At 38.8% G+C, this 16,378-nt stretch overlaps 1 protein-coding gene across 1 annotated transcript; it reads left to right on the forward strand.

Moving 5' to 3' along the window:
- Positions 1-10,042: 10,042 nt before the first annotated feature.
- On the forward strand, positions 10,043-11,077 carry LOC131393733 (olfactory receptor 1L4-like). Its single transcript, XM_058524775.1, has one exon. The coding sequence runs from the start codon at positions 10,142-10,144 to the stop codon at positions 11,075-11,077; it is 936 nt and encodes a 311-aa protein (XP_058380758.1). The 5' UTR covers positions 10,043-10,141.
- Positions 11,078-16,378: the final 5,301 nt, after the last annotated feature.

A 16,378-nucleotide genomic window follows, 5' to 3' on the forward strand; every position in this document is an offset into this window, starting at 1 on the left:
TACACACATAAACACACACACCAAACAAGCACAAATATAAAGGACATATTTTCTTTACAAAAAATGGGATTATTCTATATGCATTGTTCTGCAGCTTATTTTTATCACTTAAAAAATACCGTAGACAGTAATGTCACAGAAATAAAATAGCTTAGCAATGAATAGCTTCTGCTCTGCCATGAGATTTGAAGTCAAATCCCAGCTCGGCCACTTACTAACTGTGGATACCGGTAAATTCGTTAATTTTGCTAAATACTTCTTTTAATCTGCATAATAGGGATAATAATAGTGCCTATGTCTTAGGATTTGGAGAAAATAAATGATAAAAGACATTCAAAGCGCTGAGCTCAGTGTGTGATATATATTGAGTGCTAATAAATGTTAGCTAACATTAGCCATCTTATTTCTTTAGAGACTGCATGATACTGACTCATGAGAATGCACTACAAATTGTTTTAATAATTCACTTATTTGTGGATATTTAGGTTGTTTGCTCTGTGGGTTGTTTTGTTTGTTTTTGTTGTTTTGTTTGGTAGTAGAAGCAATGCTACAATGATAATGTGTGTACACATCTTTGTGCTATGCATATACGACTATTTTTAAAGGATAGATTTCTATAAGTGGAATTATTGGATAAGGAGATGTAGATTTTCAATTCTGACAGACTACCAAAAGCCCTACACTGACTACCCTCTCACTACCAGTGTATGTGAGGATCTTTTCCTTTCAGTTATTGTCAAAAAATTTACTTGACAATCTCATGGGTGAAAATTTTATTTCAGTCTAACTTATGTTTTCTGATTACCAATGAGGTTGAACATTGCCAATGAGGTTTTCTTTGGTAAATAATTTTCCAAACATTTTGGATGTTTTCTTTGAGCCAGTAATTTATATTTTAGCTTTGCTTATGGTCTATTTTGGTTTCATTTTCACATTTTTGAGTACATTATTTTGTCATTCTTGCCTCTATGTTTTATTTCTTTCTTGGAATAGTATCTCCATCTTCAAATCATAAAAATATGCACCTCTATTGTTGGCTAATATTTATTTCATAGTTTGGATTTTTTACTTTTAGATTCTTCATTCAAATGGGTTTTATTTCTGTATGTGGCTTGGATAGAAATCTAGTCTTATTTTTTCCAAATGTTGAGCCAATTATCATAAATATCACTTATTTATAGTCCATCCTTTCTCCATTTTTATGAAATGAATCTTTATTATATATTAAGTGCCATATAGATCAAGATCTATATACATGTATCAATACAAGCATACTTGTATTGATGAATTCTGTATATCTTGTATACAGAATTCCTTATTCTGGTCCTTGGATTTGTTTTTCTCTGTGTATACCACTATCTTATTATTTGTCATTAATTAATGACAAATGTCATTAATGTTTGCTTTAATTGTGGATTAGATAAGTTCTCTGACATTATTTTAATTTTTTCAAAATTATCATGTCATTTCTTGGTCATTTATTCCTCTAGATGAACTTTAGGATGACCTTCTCAAGTCCTATTAAAAATTGCCTTGGATTCTTATTATAAGTGCAGTGATTTTTTTTTTAATTTTTATTGAGGTCACATTGGCTTATAACATTATGTAAATTTCAGGTGTACATCATATTTTGGCTTCTGTATAGACCGCATCCTGTTCACCACCAAAAATCTAGTTTCCATCTGTCACCATACATCTGTGGCCCTTTATCCTTTTCATCCTCTCCACAAAACTTCCCCTCTGGTAACAAACAATCTGTTCTCCTTATCTAGACATTTGTTGTTTATCTTCCACATATGAGTGAAATCACATGGTATTTGTCTTTCTCTGTGCAACTTATTTCGCTAAGCATAATACTCTCATGTTGTAACAAATGGCACCATTTCATCTTTTTTTGATGGCTGAGTAGTATTCCATTGCATATACGTACATATATGTATATATATACCTCATCCTTTATCCATTCATTCGTTAATGGGCACTTAGGTTGCTTCCAAGTCTTGGCTATTGTGAATATTACTCCAATGAACATAGGGCTGCATATATCTTTTCAAATAATTTTTTTTATATTTTTTGGATAAATGTTCAGAAGTGGAATAACTGGATCATATGGTATTTCTATTTTTAATATTTTGAGAAATCTCCATACTGTTTTCCATAAGGGCTGCATCAATTTACATTCCCACCAGCAGTGTATAAGGGTTTCTTTTTCCAGACATCCTCTCCAACACTTCTTAGATTTCTTATTTTTAATAATAGCCATTCCCACAGGTGTGAGGTAATATCTCATTGTAGTTTTGATCTGCATTCACCTAATAATTAGTGATGTTCAATATCTTTTCATGTGCCTGCTGGCCATCTGTATATCTTCTTTGGAAAAATGTCTCTTCATATCCTCTGCCCATTTTTGATCAGGTTATTCATTTTCTTGTTGTTGAGTTGTATGAGTTCTTTATATATTTTGGAAATTAACTGGTTATCAGATATACGATTTACAAATATTTTCTCCCAATTGGTGGGTTGTCTTTTCATTTTGTTGATGGTTTCCTTTGCTGTGCAGAAGCTTTTTAGTTTGATGTAGTCTCATTTGTTTATTTTTTCTTTTATTTCCCTTGCCTGAGGAGACATGATATTCAAAAAGACACTGCTATGACCAAAGTCAAAGAGTATACCATCTATGTTTTCTTCTAGGAGTTTTATGGTTTTAGGTCTTACATTCAAGTCTTTAATGCATTTTCAGTTAATTTTTGCATGTGGTGTAAGATAATGGTCTACTTTCATTCTTTTGTATGTGGCTGTCCAGTTTTCCCAAAACCATTTATTGAAGACACTTTCTTTTCTTCATTGTATGTTCTTGGATCATTTGTTGAAAATTAGCTACTCATAGATGTGTAGTTTTTGTTTTTGTTTTTGAGGAAGATTAGCCCTTAGCTAACATCTGTTGCCAATCCTCATCTTTTTTGCTGAGGAAGATTGGCCCTGGGCTAGCACCTATGTCTATCTTCCTCTACTTTATATGGGAGGCCACCACAGCATGGCTTGATAAGCAGTGCCTAGGTCCGCACCCAGCATCCAAAGCTGCGAACCCCAGGCCGCCAAAGTGGAGTGTGCGAACTTAACCATTACGCCACAGGCCAGCATAGATGTGTGGTTTCATTTCTAGGCTTTCAACTCTGTTCCATTGATCTGTGTGTCTGCTTTTCCGCCAGTACCATGCTGTTTTCATTACTCTGGCTTTGTGGTACATTTTGAATTCAGGGAGTATGATACTTCTAGTTTTGTTCATTTTCTCAGGATTGCTTTGGCTATTCAGGGTCTTCTTTTGTTTCATATAAATTTTAGGATTCTTTGTTCCATTTCTGCGAACAAATGTCTTTGGGATTCTGATTGGGTTTGCATTGACTTTGTAGAATGCTTTAGGTAATATGGACATTTTAACTAGGTTTATTCTTCCAACCCATTAGCACAGAATATCTTTCTATTTCTTTTTTTTTTAACTGATGTTTTAATAGTTTATAACATTATAAAATTTTGGGTTGTACATTTTTGTTTGTCCATCACCATATATATGTATCCTTCACTCCTTGTGCCCACCCCCTATCCCCATTGCCCCTGGTAACCACAATAGAGTTTTCTCTGTCCATGTGTTGGTTTATAGTCCACATATGAGTGAGATCATACAGTGTTTGTCTTTCTCTTTCTGGCTTATTTCACTTAACATAATACCCTCCAGGCCCATCCATGTTGTTGCAAATGGGACGATTTTGTCTTTTTTTATGGCTGAGTAGTAGCCATAAAAAAGACAAAATCTTTCTATTTCTTTAAGTCCTCCTGAATTTCTTTCAATAGTGTCTCATAGATTTCAGTGTATAGGTCTTTCACCTGCTTGGTTAAATTTATTCCTAGATATTTTATTCTTTTTGTTGTGATTGTAAATAGGATTGTATTCTTGATTTCTCTTTCTTCTACTTCATTATTAGTATATAGAAATGCACCTGACTTTTGTATGTTGATTTTGTACATTGCAACTTTACTGGATTCCTTGATTTCTAATAGTTTTTTGGTGGATTTTTTGGAGTTTTCTATATAGAGAATCTTGTCATCTGAAAATGGTGAGAGTTTTACTTCTTACTTTCCAATTTAGATTCCTTTTATTTCTTTTATTGCCTAGTTGCTCTGGTCACAACTTCCAATACTCTGTTGAATAAAAGTGGCGAGAGTGGGCACTCTTGTCTTGTTCCTGTTCTCAGAGGAATGTCTTTGCGTTTTTCACCATTAAGTGTGATCTTGGCTGTGCGTTTGCCATATATGGCTTAATTATGTTGAAGTACTTTCCTTCTACACCCATTTTATTGAGAGTTTTCATCAGAAATGGATGTTGAATCTTGTCAAATACTTTCTCTGTATCTATTGAGATGATCACGTGATTTTTATTCTTCATTTTGTTAATGTGGTGTATCCCATTGATTAATTTGTGGATGTTGAACCATCTCTGCATCCCTGGAATAAAGCCCACTTGATCATGGTGTATGATCCTTTTAATGTTTTATTGTATTCGATTTGCTAATATTTTGTTGAGGATTTTTGCATCTATATTCACCAGCGATACTGGCCTGTGATTTTCCTTTTTTGTGTTGTCCTTCTCCAGTTTTGGTATCAGGGTAATATCGGCCTTGTAAAATAACTTAGGAAGAATCCTCCCTCTTCAAATTTTTGGAATAGTCTGAGAAGTATAGGAATCAAATCTTCTTTAAATGTTTGGTAGAATTCACCAGAGAAGCCATGCAGTCCTGGAATTTTGTTTTTTGGGAGGCTTTGTTCACTGTTTCAATCTCTTTGCTTGTGATTAGTCTATTCAGATTCTCCATTTCTTCTTGATTCAGTTTTAAGAGATTGACGATTCTAAGAATTTATCCATTTCTTCTAGGTTATCCAGTTTGTTGACATATAGCTTTCCATATTATCCTCTTAAAATAATTTGTACTTCTATGGTAACTGTTTTAATTTCTCCTCTTTCATTTCTGATTTCATTTATTTGAGCCTTGTCTCTTTTTTTCGTAGTGTGTCTAGCTAACGGTTTGTCAATTTTGTTTATCTTTTCAAAGAACCAGCCCTTAGTTTCACTGCCTTTCTATTGTTTTTTTGTCTCTATTTCATTGATTTCTGCTCTGAATTTCATTATTCCTCCCTTCTACTGACTTTGGGTTTTGCTTTTTCTTCTTTTTCTGGTTCCTTTAGGTATAGTGTTAGAGTGTTTATTTGAGATTTTTTTTATTTCTTCATGCTGGCCTGTATTGCTGTATATGTCCCTCTTAGTACTTATTTTGCTGCATTCCATAAATTTTTGGTATGGTGTGTTTTGTTTTCATTTGTCTCCAGGTATGTTTTGATTTCTCCTTTGATTTCTTCTTTGATACAATAACTGTTTAGTAGTATTTTAAGTCTCTACATATTTGTGATTTTTCCAGCTTTCTTCTTGTAGTTGAGTTCTAGTTTCATATCATTCTGGTCAGAAATGATGCTTGATATGATTTCAATCTTCTTAAATTTATTGATGTTTATTTTGCTTCCCAACATATAGTCTATCTTTGAGAATGTTCCGTCTTCACTTAAGAAGAATGTGTATTCTGCTGCTTTTGGTTGAAATGTTCTGTATATATCTATCAAGTCCATCTGGTCTAGTGTTTCATTTAAGACAAGTGTTTCCTTGTTGACTTTTTGCCTGGTTTATCTACCCATTGATGTAAGTGGGGTGTTATAGTCCCCTACAACTATTGAGTCACTGTCTATTTCTCCCTTTAGGTCTGTTAACAGTTGTTTGATATACTTTGGTGCTCCTGTGTTAGGTGCATATATATTAATAAGTGTTATATCTTCTTGGTGGAATGTCCCTTTTCATTATATAATGGCAATCTTGGTCTCTTGTTATCTTTTTTGACTTGACTTGAAGTCTATTTTGTCTGATATAAGTATGGCTACACTTGCTTTATTTTGGCTGCCATTTGTTTGGAGTATCATCTTCCATCCCTTCACTCTGAGCCTATGTTTGTCTTTAGAGCTAAGATGGGTCTTCTGGAGGCAGCATATTGTCAGGTTTTGCTTTTTAATCCATCCAGCCACTCTGTATCTTTTGATTGGTGAATTCAGTCCATTTACATATAGAATGGTTTAATACTGACATTTTAACTTTTGTTTTCTGCTTATTCTGTGTTTCCATTCTTTCGTTTTCCTTGTATTCTTGTCTGCCATTTCAGTTTGGTGGTTATCTGTGATGTTTTTCCAAGTTTCCTCTTTATTTATGATTTGTGACTCTAATCCGATTTTTTGTTTTGTGGTTACCATGAAGTTTGTATAAAAGATCTCGTAGATGAGATAGTTCTTTTTCTGCTGATAACATTTTATGTCCATTAGCCTACACAGGTTCCATCCTTATCCTCTTCCCTTTCTACGGTTGTTTTTTTTTTTTTTTGGTCACAAATTATCCTTTTTTGTGTTGTGAGTTTGTTAACAAATTGAAGTGGTTATAGTTATTCATGATGCTTTCTTCCCCTTTAGTCTTTACAGTATAATTAAGTGTTTATTCAACTATTCTGACATAGAGTTGCAATTTTCTGATTCTGTCTATTTATCACTTTGCTCAATTGTTGGTAAATTTTTGCATTTTTATTTCAAGTAAGAGGTTCCTTTCAACATTTCTTGTAAGGTGGTCTAGTGACAATGAAATCCATCGGCTTTTGTTTGTATAGGAAAGCCTTTATTTCTCCTTCATATCTGAAAGATAACTTTGCTGGGATAGAGTATTCTCGGATGGTAATTTTTCTCTTTCAATATTTAAATATATCATTCCATTCTCTCCTAGCCTACAGAGTTTCTGCTGAGAAATTCACTGATAGCCTGGTGGAGATCCCTCTGTAAGTGATTTTCTTCTCTCTGGCCACTCTTAATATTCTTTCTTTACCATTGACTTTTGAAGTTTTAATATAATATGCCTTGAAGAAGATCTTTTTGCATTGAGATAATTACGAGTTCTGTTAGCTTCATGTATTTGTATATCCAGTTCTTCACCAGGTTTGGGAAGTTCTCAGCTATTATTTCTTTGAATCAGCTCTCTGCTCCTTTCTCCCTCTCTTCTCCTTCTCAGATACCCGTTATTCTCATATTGCTTTTCCTAACTGAGTCAGATATTTCTTGTAGAATTTCTTCATCTTTTTAAAATCTTCTCTCTCCTCTTCCACCTGAATCATTTCTAGATTTCTATCTTTGAGCTCATTAATTCTCTCTTCCACATGGTCTGCTCTATTTCCTGTGCTTTCTACTTCATTTTTCATCTCATTAATTGTTCTTCATCTCCAGAATTTGTTTTTTTTTTTTTTTTTTTTTTTTTTGGAGTTTCAATGTCTTGGTAAAGTACTCCTTCTGTTCATTAATTTTGTTCCTGAGCTCATTGAACTGTCTATCTGAGTTTTCCTGTAACTCAGTGAGTTTCTTCAAGACAGCTACTTTGAATTTTCTGTCAGCTATATTGTAATCTTCTGTGACTTCAGGTTTGGTTTCTGGAAATTTGTCATTTACTTTCTATTTACCGTGTTACTGTAGTTTGTCGTGGTACTCAATGAGTTGATCCTCTCCTAGAGCATTTGTGGTAGTAAACACCTTTCTTATTTGGGTAAGGCTTTGGTTACTTTTATTCTGAACTGCTTCTGGCTGTATTTGAGAGCCTTCCTTTTTCACTCTCCACTGCCTCTGCCAGAGGCGGTGTCACTGCCCTTCTTGTGTCTTTGTGCCTCTGAGGTTGCTGGTGCCTTGCTGCTTATGATGTTGCTGCAGTCTCAGTGTCACCACCAGAGTCACCAGGCTGTGGGTACATCTGATGCTTCTAGGGCAGCTAGGTCTTGTGTAACCCCACTGACTCTCCACAGGCTCTCCTCAGGTTTGGGTGGTGCTGCCCCATGCACCACCTGTGCTACTATTCCTGGGTTATCTGGGGGTGATGGTTGCATTGCTGCTGGGGGCACTGGGTTCCAGGTATTGCAGTCACTGCCAGGGGCCCAGGTCTTGTATGAAGCCCAGCTGCTTGTAAAGCCCATGTCAGTGGTGTTGCCACTGGGGGCTAGGTCATGGGTTCTGCTGTGGCTCCTGAAGCCTCAGGTCACAGGTCCATTCTGCCACTGCTGGGGGAGGGGCAGGGCTAAGGCATGAGTATCATTGCTGCTCCTGCAGCCTCTAGTCACTGGTTCACACCAGTGTAATTTTTATTTTTAATTTCCATTTTTTCTTTTTTGTTTGTTTTTGTTTTTATTTATTTTGTGTGCGGGTGTGAGGAAGATCAGCCCTGAACTAACATCCAATGCCAATCCTCCTCTTTTTTTGCCCAGGAAAATTGGCCCTGGGCTAACATCCATGCCCATCTTCCTCTACTTTATATGGGACGCCACCACAGCATGGCTTGACAAGCAGTGCGTTGGTGTGCGCCCAGGATACGAACCTTCAAACCCTTGGGCCACCACAGCGGAGTGTGCACACTTAATTGCTACACCACCAGGCCAGCCCCCACCAGTGTAATTCTTAAAAGCTCAAGTGAATGCACCACCACATCTTCCAGTGGTATTCACATTTTGGGTGCAGCCCTTGTTACTAAAAGACAGAGATCAGAGTTGCCCCTGCCTGGGGAGGAGGAAGGAGCTGATTCACTGGCCCTGCTGTGTTTCCTGGAGCCTCAGGTCTTCACGCCACCTGTCACCACCAACGTGGGAGCAGGAGCTAAGACACGAGTGTCATTGCTGCTCCTAAAGCTCTGCCACCAGTCTAGTCAGTGTGATCCTTGAAATCTTAGGTCAGGGCACCACTGCTACTGCCAGGAACAACCAGTTTTGGATTGCCACCACTGGGGGATGGGATGTGGAATACTACCCTAGTTCCACTGCCTCCCAAAGGTCCAGTCCACTCATCTTCAGATATATCGATGCATAGATCTCTCAGGTGTTCTAGCGTGTTGTGCAGGGAGTCCATTGTTGAACAATAGATGTCCCACGGGTTGTAACACAGAAGTGACAGATAAAGGGAATAACTCACCGGCCACAGTGCCAACATCAGCCCTGAATTTTATTAACTTGAAAGGAATTGCCTTTTTGTAGCTTCATTGTGATATAATTGACATACAACATTGTCCAATATTCCTGTAATATTTGAATGTTTAGATAAGGACTTCATTGTTTTTTAAACAAAAATCTAATACATTTAAAGCATTAATCAATAACATTTGCTACTCCTGGTAATGTTCCTATTTTGAGTGGCCTCTCTGAAGCAAAAACTTATAATTTAAGTGTCCAGATCATGTTAGCCAAACAGAGGTGCTCAAATAAACACTAAGCATATTTTGCTCTGAAGACTTAATGAAGTCTTATCTGAATTCTTTGGGTACCAAAGAGCATTGATTAAATCTACTGCTCACTTTTGTCCTATACCGACTACCACCACCACCACCTCTCCACCAATGAGTAGGAGATGACCTTATTCATAGGGACCCCTTGTATAAAACCATCTTGATTCAAGGTGGGACTCAGCAGCCTCTTTCGCTGAAAGAAGAAAAAAAAGGAGGCTAAGGATTTGGTCAAGAAGCAACTAAAGAAGAATCATTGGAAAGAGAATTGAGAAAACTCAGACAAAATAGGCCACATAGAAGTTCCCAAGAACATCTCATCTGTGAAACCTTAACTACTCATTTAGGAAGCAGCTTAAAATTTTTTAACTTTCCCCTTATTGGATATCACTCTTGTTTCTCTGTACAGTCATGCACCACATAATGACACTTCGGTCAAAGATAGACTGCATATACAAACGTGGTCCCATAAGATTAGTACATATAGCCTAGGTGTGTAGTAGGCTACACTATCTAGGTTTGGGTAAGTACACACTATGATGTTCGCAAAAAGGCGAAATCGTCCAATGATGCATATCTCAGATTGTATCCCCATTGTTAAGAATGCATGACTGCATTAATTGAAGTAAATATTCTTTAATCTCCTAACAAATAGCAGTGGAATCTTTTTAAAGGTTGGAGGTTAGTGAAGAAAGGTCCTTGATAAAATTCTCCTTTATATCTCTCCCACTGCTTCTCCAAGCCCTGTCCAAGAAGTCAGACATGAAGATAAAGAATTACAGCAGCAACACATCAGGATTTATCCTCCTTGGCCTCTCTTCCAACCCTCAGCTACAGAAGCCCCTCTTTACCATCTTCCTCAACATGTACCTGGTGACCCTTTTGGGGAACATACTCATCATCCTGGCCATCCACTCTGACTCCCGCCTCCATACTCCTATGTACTTTTTTCTCAGCAACCTGTCCTTCATGGATATCTGCTTCACAACAGTCATTGTGCCCAAGATGCTGGCAAATTTCCTATCAAAGACAAAGTCTATCTCCTACATGGGCTGCCTGGTCCAGATGTACTTCTTCATGGCCTTTGGGAACACCGACAGCTACCTGCTGGCCTCTATGGCCATAGACCGCCTGGTAGCCATCTGCAACCCCTTCCATTATGATGTGGTTATGAACCCACAGCGTTGCCTCCTCATGCTTCTGGTTTCTTGCACCATCTCCCACCTGCACTCCATGCTTCGTGTGCTACTCATGTCCTGCCTGTCTTTCTGTGCCTCCCATGTCATTAAGCACTTTTTTTGTGATACTCAGCCTGTGCTAAAGCTATCCTGCTCTGACATTTCCTCCAACCAGATTGTGCTAATGACTGAGACCCTGGCTGTCATTGTGAGCCCCTTCCTGTGCATCCTCTTCTCCTACCTGAGAATCATCATTACGGTGCTCAGAATCCCCTCTGCAGCTGGGAAGTGGAAGGCCTTCTCTACCTGTGGCTCCCACCTCACTGTAGTGGTCTTGTTCTATGGGAGTGTCATATATGTCTATTTCAGACCCCTGTCCATGTACTCAGTGGTGAAGGACCGGGTAGCCACACTCATGTACACAGTAGTGACACCCATGCTGAACCCTTTCATCTATAGCTTAAGAAACAAAACTATGAAGATGAGTTTGAGGAAATTAAGGTTCAGAATTCTCTCATAGAAGGAATAACAACACAGAATGTCATAATTGGAAGATGACTAGAAGATGAGGTGGTTACCTTCCTTTCTACCCATTTTTTTTTAAGAATTTATTTATTTATTTATTTATTTATTTTTGTGAGGAAGATCAGCCCTGAGCTAACATCCATGCCAATCCTCCACTGTTTTGCTGAGGAAGACCGGCCCTGAGCTAACACCTATTGCCAATCCTCCTCCTTTTTTCCCCCTTTCCTCCCCAAAGCCCCCGTAGATAGTTGTATGTCGTAGTTGCACATCCTGCTAGTGCTGTATGTGGGACGCTGACTCAGCATGTCTGGATAAGCGGTGCGTCGGTGTGCGCCCGGTCGGACCCCAGGCCGCCAGTAGCAGAACGCACCCACTTAACCGCTAAGCCACGGGGCCAGCCCCTCTTCCTATCCATTTTTCACGTGGCACCCAAAGAAGTATTGAGAGGTAGTGATGAATAGCAGTAAGAACTTTGACCTGAAAGCTAGAATACTTAGTTTCTATCATTGAGTTTGACCAAATATATGTTCAGTTCCAGGCCAAGTAGCGCTGGGAATCCTGATTTCTGCCAGCCATTTAGTGGAATAAAGCTAATTATAAATAACTTTTCTATAAGCTTGACATTGGCTAGTACTCAAGGAGTTAAAACGTCCTATGAGGTTTTTTATTTATTTTTTTTGTGTGTGAGGAGATCAGCCCTGAGCTAACATCCGCCAATCCTCCTCTTTTTTTGCTGAGGAAGACGGCCCTGGGCTAACATCTGTGCCCATCTTCCTCCACTTTATATGGGACGCCGCCACAGCATGGCTTGCCAAGCAGTGCGTCGGTGCGCGCCCGGGATCCGAACCAGCGAACCCTGGGCCGCCGCAGCGGAGCGCACGCACTTAACCGCTTGCGCCACCGGGCCGGCCCCGTCCTATGAGTTTTTAAAATAAGGCGTTACTTGGATTTCATAGAGAATTGGGGAAGTCACTTTGAGAAATGACCTAAGATTTTCCTTAAGGGTAGACTGATTTTGAGAGACAAAACTTCAGTAGAACAGGAAATGGGCAAGCAATTCAAATACGGAAACCACCCAAGCAGGTAGAGGCAATAAACATTTGATATGTTTGAGGAACTGTGAAAAGCTGTGAGCTTGTTCAATTTTAGAACAGGGAGAATATGGCTAAAAAGATAGCAGAATCTACAAAGCAGATTTATTCCCCCCACCAACACAAAGTATCATTACACTATGAATTCTCAGTACACAATTCCTTTTTCCTTCCCTCTTAATTCTTCTTTTCTTAATTCTTCACATGACAATAATCCTCAGAGAAATGCCCATTATATTCTGGAAAAAGCAATATGTGTCAGTCATAATAAGCTAAATTATGCCATGGAACAAACACTCTCAAAATCTTTGGACCTTAAAACACAAAAATCGAGTTTTGTTTTGTTTTTTGTTTTTTGATTTTGTTTTTGTTCTTTTGGTGAGGAAGATTGGCCCTAAGATACCATCTGTTGTCAATCCTCCTCTTTTTGCTTGAGGAAGATTGCCATGAGCTAACATCCATGCCCATCCTCTTCTATTTTTTGTATTTGGGATGCCACCACAGCATGGCTTGATGAGTGGTATGTAGGTCTACGCCCAGGATCCGACCCAGCAAACTCCAGGCTGCTGAAGTAGATCATGCTAACTTAACCACTATGCCACCGGTCCAGCCCCCAAAAAATCTAGTTTTTATTCATACTGCATGTCCACCACAGAAAATTGTAAGGGTGCTGCTCTTTTTAAACACTCAGGAACCAAGGCGATGGAGCAATCACCATTGTAAATATTAATCACCACTCTTTCAGAAGTTGAGAAAGCTTCCTGGAGGTTTTGCACTGGCAATTAACTGCTCTGCTCCAGAAGTGACACCACTTCTTACCACCACGCATTGTCACAACTAATCTCATTGTCTCCATTAAAACAAGAGAGCCAAGAGGCACAACCCAACAATGTATCTGAAAAATGGAGAGCCAGAAGTAGTTGGTGACTGCTTTAATGTCTACTACACAACTCTAATAACACACAAACACTAAGTGTAAATTTGCGGCTTAATAAATCCTTCTCTAATTATGCCATTGTTAAAAACAAGAGTAACATAAGATATATAGTCTCTCTGCAATACTTTTGCCTCAATTACTTCATCAAGTTTTGAAAGCCATCAGCTTTATAAGTCAGAAGCTTGTTGATGTCAGGAGTTGAAGTTAAATACATGACTTTTGGCCTTAACAATATAACAAGAGGTACACAGCAGCCTAAGAGGACACAGGAATATTCAGGCTCAACATCAAGGTTGCTGTCATTGCTGTCACTATGTCCTCTTCCAATTATCAGGAAGCAACCAGCAATCCAGGAGGCATACCTGATTCTCACATTATCTCCTGCCAATCACTCAGCTTTGGGGATGGAGGCCTAAAAGATCTGGACCCTTTCCACTTCCTCTATAGATGTGCCATAGTTTTCTTATGCTCAACTGAGTACAATATACCACTTTAGAATGTGAAAAATGCCTGGCATATATTAAATACATAAATTCAGTAATGACACGTTCCATTTATAAGTTACTTCCAGTAACTTATAAAGCTTTTTATGTATACACCTATAGATATTCTAAAAAGTTCAAACTAAAGGGAATCCTGAATAATAAGTGCCGTGAGACAGCACACTGGGGTGAAAGAGTTACCAATATGGCCCTCAGGTTAGTGCTATGCTTCCTATTCACAGTTAGAGTGTTGTCTCTCTCAGAATATGAGGCAATTCCCACAAGATATTCTGCCATCCTTCAGAAGGAGTGAACTGATGTGGGTGGGTAGTATCTGGGGACTTTAATAAAATTTTTACTATCCCCAAAAGGGAGCCCAAAGGTAACTTTGGGAAGTTGCTAATAAACATAGACAAGAATAAGATAAACTCCTTCTGAAAGTAAATATAATCAGAGGAATGATCTAAGCAAACCTTCTGAACATCTTGCCATGTTGGATGAAATGCTCTCAATGGCCCTTGGGAGTAGTCCAGATAACTCCTTGACAGCCTCTCCTCCCACCATATAGATATTTGGGAATGGGTTGAATACAATGGAGGAATAATACTACAGGCATGTCCCCTAATGAGAATATTGTAAGAGAGATGCATTGGATCCTTCCACAGCAAGCCCATTACATATACACAAATGTAGGAGATTTTAATCAATTTTGAACTAAAAAATATTTAGTTTCTTGAACATATGTTGTCTGTTTAAAAAAAATGAGTGACATAAACATGAAAGAGTATGAAACTTGAAAGCTGGAGAGGACCTATGAACGACTACTGAGTATCTGACATCAGAGAGTCTGATAGAGAAGGTATTACCAAAAGGACTGAAAAAGAGTTCTCATATAATCCTAGAGTAGAAGAGATTTCAAGTGGCACACACCAGAGATAAGGATATGGATGTATTTCCCCCCAGAGCAGAAGAATCTCTGTTCAACCGAGCAAAGTCCAGGAGATGCCCCATCAGCAGAACTTCACACGGAAGAGGTTGATTAGCTGGTTAGGCTGGAACCCAGTGCAGGACTATGACTGCAAACACTACTGTGCTTGACCAGAGCCAAGGCATCCCTGGGCAGGAGAAGTGCTCTGAGAGCAGTTTATTCTGGATGTTTCAGGAATTGCAGAGTGTAGCCAGAAACTAAGTTCATCTGAGCCAGGAACCTACTGATCTGCATCATATGTAACCCTGGGCTTGCTGCACGGAGAAAGGAATAACAAGGACTTCACAGACTGAAAAAGTTCAAAAGGTGAAGGTCAAGTCAGCCAGGTCCCCTTCCCATAAAGACTCTGGGGACGTGGTCCCAAGCCTCTTTGACTGTGGTCAGCTTTCAGATTCCCACTAGGGTTTTTAGATTCCTCTAATGGAATCCATCCACGTACAGTTCCTGCCCTAACCCACACCACCTGCCCCTCATTGGGGATGTGGTATAGCTGCTATTGTAACTCAGAGGCAGCCTGGGAGTCAGGAACCAGATAAGGAACCACAAGATCAGGATTCCATTCCAGCCCCACCCTGTTACCTTCAAAAGTCAGAAGACCGCTAAGCCTAACATGTGAGGTGGGACAAAGGACCCCCACATGGGTCTCTCTAGAAGCCACTGTAAGTATCAGACCCTGAGACAGAGGCTGTGCTTGTAAATTGAAGCAGCGTATACAACACAGAAGACTGTGTCAGGTGGCAGAATAAACTTTTTGCATTCCCTGTGTAACAATAAAATCATCTCTGGCACCCAAAAAAATATATCTTTCAGTAAGTAATGGTTAAATAAATTGTTGTACATCCAGACAATAGACTATTACACAGCACTAAAAAGAAATGAGTTATCAAGCCATGAAAACACATGGAGGAAACTACATGCATATTACTAAATGAAAGAATCCAGCTGAAAAGGCTACATGCTACATGATCCCAACTATAAGACATTCTAGAAAAGGAAGAACTATGGAGCAGTAAAAAGATCAGTGGTTACAGGGGTTAGGGGGAAGGGAGGAAGGAATAGGCAGAACACAGAGAGTATTTGGGGAAGTGAAACTATTCTCTATGATACTATAGTGGAGTCATTACACATTTGTCAAAACCCATGGAAGGTACAACACCAAGAGTGAATCCTAATGTAAACTATAGAGTTTGGGTGATGATATGTCCATGTAGGTTCATCAATTATAACAAATGTATCACTCTGTGGGGGATGTTGATAATGGGGGAGGTTGTGCGTGTACGGGAGTAGGGGATAAATGGGAACTCTCTGTACTTTCTGATCAATTTTACGGTGAACTTCTAACTGCTCTAAAAAATAAAGTCTACTTAAACAGAAAAAATCTATCTTAAATTTCGATTGCCATGCCATGTATAAATGAGAACAATGTGGGTAAGTGAAGCTAATTATCTTACCCAGTTTCACTCACTTAGTAATTTGTAGAACAGAGATTCAAAAGCAAGTAGTCTGGCTTAAGAAATTGAAGCAATAAAACATTTAAGAAAGGCAAAAATATATATAAGACTCAAAAAAGTTAAGTACGCAAACACTCACACAGATTGCAAGAGGCAGAGCCAGCAACTCAGTCTCTTCAGCGTGGCTCCAGAGCCTGTACTTCAAGTCCTTTCTCATAACTACACTTGTGCCTAGATAGTCACACATGCAGACTTAGAATCTCAGAGATGACAGAGGCCATCACCTGTCCTTCCAGGTAGGCACACATAAGCCTACACACAGACATGCATAAGAGCACATGCATGTA

Source organism: Diceros bicornis, chromosome 28 (genome assembly GCF_020826845.1).
Source record: "Diceros bicornis minor isolate mBicDic1 chromosome 28, mDicBic1.mat.cur, whole genome shotgun sequence".
NCBI lineage: Eukaryota > Metazoa > Chordata > Mammalia > Perissodactyla > Rhinocerotidae > Diceros > Diceros bicornis.

Coding starts and splice junctions, on each gene's coding strand:
- LOC131393733 (XM_058524775.1), top strand. CDS start 10,142: ATGAAGATAAAGAATTACAGCAGCAACACATCAGGATTTATCCTCCTT.